The sequence below is a fragment of the Notechis scutatus genome, chromosome 1, assembly GCF_049901735.1.
Source record: "Notechis scutatus isolate UNSWTSFEM ecotype Mainland chromosome 1, rNotScu1.2, whole genome shotgun sequence".
NCBI classification, from domain to species: domain Eukaryota; kingdom Metazoa; phylum Chordata; class Lepidosauria; order Squamata; family Elapidae; genus Notechis; species Notechis scutatus.
The window spans coordinates 50779737-50790018 of NC_142009.1; the positions used below are offsets into that span (position 1 = coordinate 50779737).

Below are 10282 nucleotides of genomic sequence, written 5' to 3' on the forward strand. Positions count from 1 at the left end.
AACATAAAAATGAGGAAAACTGAGAATTCTGTGAGCTACAATTTCAATAATCTCCAGGATAAAATGACTTAATGAAGTTAACTAATTTGAGTTATTAGCATCTCTTTGCAAGAGCTTATGTTGAATGAAAATGTACTTTTATTCAATCCTATCTTCCTGAATTAGAAGAAAACAAGCAGAAATAAGAACATCAACATTTGGGAAAGATCCAGTCCTTTTTCAAATTCTTAGAAAAAGAGAATCAGTCATCCTGAATGTCATCCTCCTCAAACAAATGCATAAAGTTACTATTATCACTCATGAACTGCACCAAGAACATTTAAAGCTTTACATGTCCATATTCATGCCCTGGTAATTCTGGGACGTACATATTTCAATATATTGTATGTGGGGCTGCTACTAAAGATAGTATTTAGCATTTCAGCTAAGACACAATGCGACTTCTACCAGTAGATTGGTTCCCAACCCTATGGCGATGTAGAGAAATCATACCCCTTCATGTTGTTTCTGAATTTTTAATGTGCAATAAACTCTAACATAGTATTTGTTGGTCTGTCTTCATCTCACATCAGTTTACTACCATCTTCATTTGAGGCTCCTTGAATGCTTTCATTATCCAAATTTAGTGTACACATAGATAAGATCATTGCAGTGGTGGCATTCTGATTTTAAGATATTTTTTTAGTGACTCAATCATGATTTAGTTGACTGTTTTCATTTTGGCTTTGATTTAATGATTATCTTACATTTTCTTATGAGATATCCTTGGAACATTTATCCTATAGGATGAAGTCTGTAGGTCTGATAAAGGTTATTTGCTAAAAATGTCATGCTCTTGATGTAAGTTAAGAAAGAAAAAAAGGTACAGTAGAAATATTTAATCCCTTTAGAACTTTCTCCAGCTACATGTTCAAGAATCATTTGGTTCTATAAATATTGAAATGATTATTTTGCCAAAAGCAAGATATCAGTTCAAAGCTACTAAACCAAATCAAAGCTGCAAAAACAAATACTTTCCATTATATCCATTATTCATTATTCTGAGATGACTTTTGTGCTTTTTGTGCTATGAAGCAATTGGTCTATACTTGCTATTTCCAAGGGCCTTGCATATATTTTAATCTAAATGTAGTTTACAGACTTTCCCAAACTCTATTGCCTGCCTTAATTACTTACCTAGCTTTCAAATATGGATGAAACAATGATCCTGAAAAACTAAAACAGTTACAAACCATATCCTACATTTTTAAATAAATAATTTGAAATTGTTTTTAAAATCACTGAATGAAAACTATTGGTGTACAAGTAATCTTGTAATACACCAGAGTTTCTCAACCTTGACAGCTTGAAGAAGCACAGATTTCAATTCCCAGAATTCCCCAGCCAGCTCTGGGAGTTGAAGCCCATGTCTCTTCAAACTGCCAAGGTTGAGAAACACTGTAACAAACTATTTATTCTGAATAACCTTAAGCATCCCAATATGTTAATCAAATGGTACCATATTTACATATTTGAATTTTACCTACTTTCATTTGAAGGACAGCATAAATACAAGAAGTAAATAAGAATATTTTTGTCATTTCTGAAGACAGTTTGCATTTTTAAGAATATTAGACTGGAATACATAGCATTTCTCTTGCTGAAAATATTAAATACTTACGACTGCTTTTAATACTCATATGTCCTCTGAAAGGGCCCATCAAGGAATGGTTAGGAATCATCATAGCTTGTCAGGAGACTTGTGGAAAAAAAAACAATTAGGAAATACTGAAATGATTTTCTTTGAAGTAAACCTTATTGACACTCAGAATCAACTAGCCAATATTACAAGCCAATGTGTTTACTGTAGATGACTACAATAGATGTGAGAATGATAGAAGACAGGAGGAAAAGTTGCAGCCTTGGTAATAGTCTGATAAATACAACATGATCTGAAGGAGGAATGGGTGTGAAAAAACATGGTTCAGAAGGGACCCTCCCTAGTTTTAAGGAGAATAAAGACGTGTGTGTATGGGGCGAGGGGGAACACAACTTAGAAGATTGTGTTACTGTAACCTTACAATGCAGATAATGTTAAAAATACTCATAATAATACTTCTTGTTTGGACTACCTCAAAAGACTGATTTATTAATTAGATTTATATCCTTCCTTTCTATAGGAATAACTTCTTCATCCATGCTTTTCCCTTCACCCACATCCTGTAAATTAAAATTAATTAAGAGAGAGTGACTGCTGTCTCTTAAGTATCTTCCATGACTGAAGACAAACTAGAAACCAGAGCTCTTTGGTCCTAATCTCCTAGCAGTGACTAATTGCTCCAAATAAGGGTAATAAAAACTGTTTCACTAGATAACTGATTTAATCTCATGAACCCCTCCCTGGCATGCCTGACTCAATTAGATTGTTTGATTTTAAAAACAACAACAGAACCTTGCATGCTGCAAACTATTTTCCTATATTTATTCACAAGACTATTTCTAAGCCTGATATCCTCCAGAGGCATTCTTAGAAAACAAGAACTGTGGGTGACATATTCAGTGCTTTCTTTGGAAGTTTCTCTACCTGTCTACCTGAGGAAAAGTGATGGATAGCAACCTGCCTACAGTACTTTGCTTCTCAGTATAAGTAGACTTGTTAAACAAACCATCTCCCTTTTTTAGATTTGTTTAAATGAAACAATTCAGTTTGGGGCTGGTAAGCTATCATTCTTGCACTGAAATGGGAACATGCTATCTTGGAATGGGACTCTAATAGCCATAAATAATGCAACACTTCAAGTGAAAAAATTCAGCAGCACTAACGGAAAATGATAGAATACATGGTATATTTTGTGCTTAGATGTGAGAGTGATGAAGTATAACTATGATATCAAATTAACATAAGCATCCATATAAAGAATTGCCTTGTTCTAAACCAGGGGTATCCAAATGTGGCAACTTTAAGACTTGTGGACTTCAATTCCCATAATTTTTTAGGCAACCATGCAGGCTTGGGAATTCTGAAGTTGAAATCCAGAAGTCTTAAAGTTGCCAAAGTTGGATACCCCTGTTCTAAACATTAATAGCAAAGCAAATGATTTTAAAATAAAATAAAAAGAACCATGGGACAGATCTTGGGCCCCAACTGTCAAATTTCTAACATTTCCACCACAAATAAAAATATTTTAGCCTCTCTGATTTCAATTTAAGTAAATGTTCAATTCCACATGGGATATGGATAGCTGACTTCTGATCAAAACAAACCATATATATAAGAAGTCATTAGCAAGGAAATGAGAAAGACCTTTTTGACCAGCTTTGGGCTCCCTTCTAACACAACTTATGATAATTGATATGACTAGGATATGCCATTGAGGCTTGTGTCACGCAAGTGCTCTGTTTTCTTTTAGTTTTTGAAAAAAATGTAGAACTCACTAGAAAGTATATTTCTCCCTTTATAGGGAGATATGAATTAGAGAAAGTTTAGTGTAGTAGTTAAGGCATCAGACTAAAAACCTGGGGACTGTGAGTTCCAGTCCTATGTTAGAGACAAAGCCATCTGGGCTACCTTGAGCTAGTAATTCTCTCTCAATCCTATAACAAAGCATTTTTGAAACCTTATCAAAAAAATTACTGCAGGCACTTGTCCAGTCAGTCACCAACAATGAAATGAAGAGTCACACTGAGAGGAAGGAAGGATGCCTAAATTTATGACTAAATTTTGCATGGCAGCCAAATATTGTGTAAAACAATATTTAGCCAAGCTCGTTTAACTTCAGTGGAAGATTGCCACAGTAGTTGGCAAAGATTAATTTAGGACAGAAATGATTTAGGTTTTAAGGTTTTTTTTTAATATTTCTCACTGACACCCTACAACTGGATTGTGGACCCATATGCCACATGTGTTATATATAACCATATAACTATGGGGGCTAACCTTTTTGGGCTCCTGTGCTGATAACTGCACGCATGCTCACATGCACGCGCTCATGTGACATCACCCAGAAGGCAATGCATGTGGGGGGGCCACGCCTCCTGCGCATACACATGCAACCTGTGCTCCGTGTGCTTCTGTACATGCATGCGCATCTCCCGCATGCCACCTCACCCCCGTGCATGCGCGCCAGATACCAGACAATCAGCTGGTGGGTAGGCGGCATGCGCGCATGTGCAGTAGACCTTCTCTGGGTGAGGGTTCATGTGCCGGCAGTAATGGCTCTGCATGCCACTTCCAGCACACGTGCTATAGGTTGGCCACCACGGCCATATAATATATCAGATCGCGAAGTATAACACGCACTTTTTCCCTGAAAATAGGGGCAAATGATGTATGCGTGTTATACGCCGATATAATGTTAAGAAGCCTTCGTGAATGCTGCTGGGATCGGGATCAAGGACACAAATGAAAGAAGGGGAGGGAGGAAGCAACCGAAGCCTGTCCTTCTCTCTGGGTCAGTCTCAGTCGCCTCTCGCTCCTCCACCAGCACAGGAAGAAACTGCTTCAGCAGCGGGCTTCCTGTCGCCGCAGCTCCCTGAAGCGCCTGCTTCTCCCCACCCCCACCCGTCCGCCCGCTCGCCCGCCCGCAGTGTGCCTGCTTGTGCCTGCCTGCCTTCGTAATGGTTGAATCGGAACAGCTTCGGCTGAGTAAAAGAGGCGAATAGTTATTATTCTCAGCCGGCTGCTCCCAAACAACCAGAAACTAAGGCAGGCAGGCAGGCAGGCAGAATGGGACACTGTGGATTGAAGCGCTGCGCGCGGGTGGGAGTGGGGGTGAACGGGCGCTCGGAATAGCTGCGGCGACAGGAAAAGCTCCGCTTCTTTGAAGCAGTTTCTTCCTTGGATGGTGGAGCAGCGAGAGAGCGAAGCCTCCTTCTCTTCTCCCCCCTTGCAAAAATTTTCTGCTTGAAACCGGTCCCTGGTACAAAAAGGTTGGGGACCACTGATTTACCTTATAAGTGGTAATAATATTAATAAAAAAAAGTTCTGAGCTACCCTTATTTTGCTTCAAAGTTTTTATTTAGAAATTTAATTTTTTTCCTGAAATTTCCTCTTAAAATGAAGATGCGTGTTATACGCCTGTGCGTGTTATACGCCGATAAATACGGTATTACAGGCATACAAACACTTGAATCCAACAGCCTATAATTTCTATGCTTTGGTTGAATGGCTATATTAGAAGTGATTCTGCTGCTCTAACTGTCCATCAAATCCAATGTTGTTTCATTTAAAAGTAAGCAATCTATCAGCTAATTATTTTGAACTTCAATTCCTACAATCCCTAGCCAGTATATCAATGCCAAGAAGTCATAGGATCTGCAGCCCAAAGCATTTAGAAGTTGCTTGTCCTCCTGATCAGTTTTGCCTTTCCCACGTCTGTTTCCTACAAATCCTTTATGTAAAGATGTCAAGAAACAGAACCTTGATGTTCTGAATACAAGGTATATGTTTCAGACATTACCCTGTGCTTCTTTGTCTTTGCAATAAAGTGGGGTTGTGATAATAATAACCTTAACTGTTATTGTACATATATACAACGAAATTGATTTTTGCTTCTGATGGTGCTATCCATAACAAAAGTATAATACAACATGACTAATATAGAAAGTGGTCATTATACAAGTAATTAGGGAGAAACCAGTCAGATGTTTCCATGTAAGCATGGAGTGATTGTAGTTGTATTTAGGAGTCTGACAGCCCATGGATAAAAGCTGTTTTTAAACCTGTTTGGCTGGCTATGCTTCTGTGTCTTCTGCCCCATGGTAAAGACATGGTAAAGACACAGGATGTGAATCGTCCCTAAGTATCTTTCTTACTCTGCTGAAACAACGAGACCTGGCGATATCGTCCAGTGTTTATTTATTTATTTTTATTTATTTGATTTGCCAATTGTTTACAAGATAATAAGTATAAGTGTATACATAGTTGTGAATACATGAAATGGGTACATATAAGAAAAATAAAAGAATAAGAGAAACAATAGTGTTAACAAAAGTGTTGTTAGGGGGCAACCAATGGTTTCTTGTGTTGAATTGATCATTCTCTGTAGTGCCTTCCTGTCCGTAGCTGTTGAACCAATGTACCTATACTTTCTATAGTAGACCGACAGAAAGAGGTCATCAGCCGTTGTTCCACCTGATTTTTCTGCAGGACTCTAAGGAAATGAAGTCTCTGTTGAGCCTTCCTAACCACCAGGGACGTGTTGTTTTTCCAGGTGGGTGTCACTTCTAACTCTATCTTTCCCTTATCTCTACATAGTGATCTACATTTTATAACTTTTTTATATACACTAGTCAAATATAGACACTTATCATTTCCTCCTGTAACATCCAAACATAGGTAGGCTGATAGACAGTAGATAGCCTATCCATCGTCGTTTAGCTTCCCCATAGAGACAGAACCAGGCAAAATGATTGCTTCTGTCATAGGCGCTTTGCCTCTCAAACATTTTGCTGTGCAGTGGGTCTCATTGAAGATAATGCAGACAGTCAGATTTCAGGATTTTATTTTCGTGATCACAAAAGCCTCTCCTACAAAGCCTATGAAGATAGATTATGATGGGGACATACTCTTTCAGCATTCTGAATTGCACTAGGAAGCTTACTAATAAGAAATACAAGGAAGATAATACAGATGTAATATAGTCATGGCACTGAGCACTAGAAAAGAAGTCACTGGAGAAGTAGGTCACTGGATTTTGAACCTATTGTTGTTTCTCAGTACATTTCAAGGACAGCCCTTTGTAACACAGTATTATATCCAGCAGTAATAATGGTGTGAATCACTGTAGCAAGATCCTTCTGTTCCAGATGGGGCCCTCCTGGCTATGACTTTCACCCATGCATGCAGCAATAATTGTGAAGCCAAAGAACCTTCAGGCATCAGGACAAGACTTTGGCAGGCTTAATTTGACAATATACACTTAAATATCATCAACATGCTGGAGATGCCATACTCTTAACTGATAGATAACTTCTCCCTGCAATTTCATGTAAAAGTTTAACCATTGCAAATCAATGCTTCCAGTTTCCAGCCTATGCAAATAGTCCAGAAGGATACCATAGTTGAAGGTATCACAAAAAGAACCCCCAGAGGCTTCCTCAAGCAGAACTCAGAAAAATATAAGACAGCAAAATAATGGGAAAGATAGGTGAATGTTGTCCTTCATCCTCAAATTTGATCACCAGTTCCTTGAAATTTAAGTTAAAGGGAATACATTTCAACTCTGGGTTGTCTATGAATCTCTTCAAAAGAAGAGCTCTAATTAAAATAAATTCTTTGTTTTTTAGATATTGCTTAAGGTATTAATCTGCCAACAGAATTAGTTTTATGAAAGCATCCAGTACATCTAGATTTCACATGCCAAGTATTATTGCTGTTTCTTGACCTTTCTGGAAACTAACAATGAAAATACTGCTGCTTCAAACAATGTTTTCCCTTCAATTATCTGTTCCATTTCTGAAAAGATCTCCATTTATTCTAAATCAAACCTCATTTGTGACTCAAGCATGACTGCTTGTTGAAGGTATTGCTTTTTTAAAAGTTCTAAACATTTATTGGTCAACTGAGTTGAATTGATTAAACCAAATGCAATGAATGGATTTATTGTAGCTTAAAATAGAACAGGAGTTAATAACAGCCATGTAGCTATTGTGCTACCACTATAGGACAGAAAATCAATAGCAACTGCCGTGGCTTCACTAACCCCCCAATTAAATTGTACAGTTAAACAAATGGATAGGATGATTTAGATCTTAAAAATGTTTATTCTGATTGCAGTTCCATGTCCCGAGAAAGTCTATATTGCTGTGATAGGAAAAGAAAAATCATCTGAACTTCACTCTTTGCTATCCATATTTTCTGTCCATCTCATCATTTTTAAATTTTTTCATGATTATTAAAAGCCATCTTGGAGTACTGAATAAAGGATCACTACATGGAACAAAGCCATATATTTTGTTTTCTCTAAACCAGAAGTTAAGGAGTCAGATTATTTCAATGAAGATTATTCTTTTAGATAATAATTGTGTGTATGATCTAACTTCATAGTTATCTACCAGATAATACAAATTAAGAAATTTAACCGTGAGCCATTTATGAGGCTATCATTTCCTCCCCTCCCTCCCTTTATTCAGATTGAGATAACATATCTGGTATAGTTTAATTACTGTTTGTTGAACAAGCCATTGCAACCAATTCACATGTAATGCTAAGCTATATGAAGCCCAATGTACACACCAGAATGGCTGGCTTCATGCTTATTATTATTAAGTATGACATTTCAAGCCATTCTCTCATGCAAATGTTTCAGTTCAAAGGAATATTAATCAGTCAGACATTTCAACAGTAGCCAACTAATTAGATTGATTCGTTAAAGTATGTGCAGTGTCTGGTCTTCAGCCTGAAAGATTTCAAGAGGAAATTTCAGAATAATAAATGCAATACTGACCCTGTCCCTAGGTTTAGTTTTAAGAAGAAAAACACAATAAAAATCAAAAGAGCAGAAAGGGATGGGAAAGAGAAAATAACTCTGGGACCAGGTCTTAATGTTTATGGTTTAATGTGATGTAATGGAGCATAAAAGGCGGCCCAGATGATGTCACTGCTTCCAAACAGATGGACTTTTTGCTCTTCCAACATGCCAATTAGCATTATGAGCTGGGACCAGCGATATAGTATAATAATTTCATAAGCTATTATGCTATTCTGTCTGACAATAATTATCCTGTTACACACCAGCAATCATCGAGAAAGGTAAAACTGTTTTAGTGTAGTTGATTTGAGGGGAATCAAGGAAATTTTCTATTGCTGGGGAAACATTCTGTTCTTTAATTTGCAAAAACAGCAAAATAACATATGCCCCTAACATTATGTATAAACTCTAAAAGCTACAAATTGTTGAAAGCACATAATTTAATTAAAAAATAACCAATGGATATATGGCATGTACATGATCTCGCTGCATCTATTGTGCACCATAAGACTGACTGGTTGGCTTGATTTGTTCTACATTAGCCACAGTTTAATATGCCATCGGCTAACAACAGATAAAATTTTCTGTTTTACCTGTTAAATATTATATATGGTGCCCACAACAAAATTTGACACTCTGTGGTGCATGGGTATTTGGGTCATGAAAAGATTGTTGAATTAGTTCATAGGATTACACTCTTCAACTGTTTAAAATAAGATTGTGGTACCTGGAATAATTTCCCATGTATTAAAGAGGATCTGATAACAAAAACAGAATAGAATATATTTTATTCCAAAATATATTGGAATAAAATATATCGACCTCTGTGTTTTATGCGGGGAAATCCAGGTGCAAGCTGATAACAGTTAACCAGCAAGGTTAAACAGAAAGTCAGCCTTAAGAGTAAGAAAGTCTCTATTCGAATGACAAATTATAGCCTTAAGTTAGGATGCTTGTATAATCACACAGAAGCCCTTTGGGCATTTTTGTTGCTCATTCCTCTTGGGGTTTTTAAATGCACTATCAGCTGAGATGTTACAAGCTCCTTAGAGTCAATATTTCACAGATGGAGATGTCTAAGGAGGTTTATGCAAAGTTTTCCAAGGAGGGACTGTACTTGGCAAACTACAGGACAGGACAAGAATTAATAAAGGAGAATATTTGTAGCTCAGAGGGGTCCTTGGTGCTCTCTGAGCATGCTTGTTTTCTTGCAGGTGTTACGCTGGCTGGAGAATTCTGGGAGTTGCAGTCCATAAGTCTTAAAGTTGCCAAGTTTGGGGACCCCTGCTTTAAGACAAGATTGAGTTGGGGGCGGAAATGTCAGTATATATGAAGAAAGGAAAGTTTTTCTCGTTTTTTCCCTCAACAATCGTGCCTTCTCCGTGACTCACCGCAGGGACTACAACGGAGAGGAGAGTAAAAGAAGCGTTGCTTTCACGAGTCGGATCTCTTTCAGCCCCGCGATTTTCTTACTGAACGAACCGGCCACTTCCAACCAAAAAGACGGCCTGGAAGAACAGACAAGAGGACGCTTTTACCTTCGGCGGCTCCTGACGCGGGAGAAGTTCTCAGGCTGCGCCGGCGAAGGCGAGGGGCGCTCGGTGTTTTCTCAGGAAGTCTGCAAAGGGTATAAGGGAGGCGTTGGTCCGCGCTGCGGCGCGATTATTCCCATAACAACAGGAACCATAAAGCGGTCACCCGGGCAGGGCAAATAAATTGCTTGGAAACCGCCTGTGGTGGGGTCAACCCGGGGGCAGGCCGGCCTCGGTGGCAAAGCTGAGAGGGGCGAGTTGGAGATGTTGTGGGTATCGCTCGAGCACGAGAGGGGGCAT

At 38.3% G+C, this 10282-nt stretch overlaps 1 protein-coding gene across 3 annotated transcripts in view; it reads right to left on the bottom strand.

Moving 5' to 3' along the window:
* LOC113420441 (spermatogenesis-associated protein 7-like) overlaps nt 1–10077 on the bottom strand; it is a 48879-nt gene extending 38802 nt beyond the window's left edge. For 2 of the 3 annotated variants that reach the window (XM_087952441.1, XM_087952429.1), the window contains exons 1-2: nt 9989–10077; nt 1661–1738 (exon numbers count right to left, since the gene is read on the bottom strand). In XM_087952441.1, coding sequence (XP_087808567.1) covers nt 1661–1724 — 64 coding nt within the window. In that variant the 5' untranslated portion in view covers nt 1725–1738; nt 9989–10077. Of the gene's footprint in view, nt 1–1660; nt 1739–9841 lie in introns of all 3 variants that reach the window. The other variant, XM_087952437.1, reaches the window with a different exon arrangement.
* Nucleotides 10078–10282: the final 205 nt, after the last annotated feature.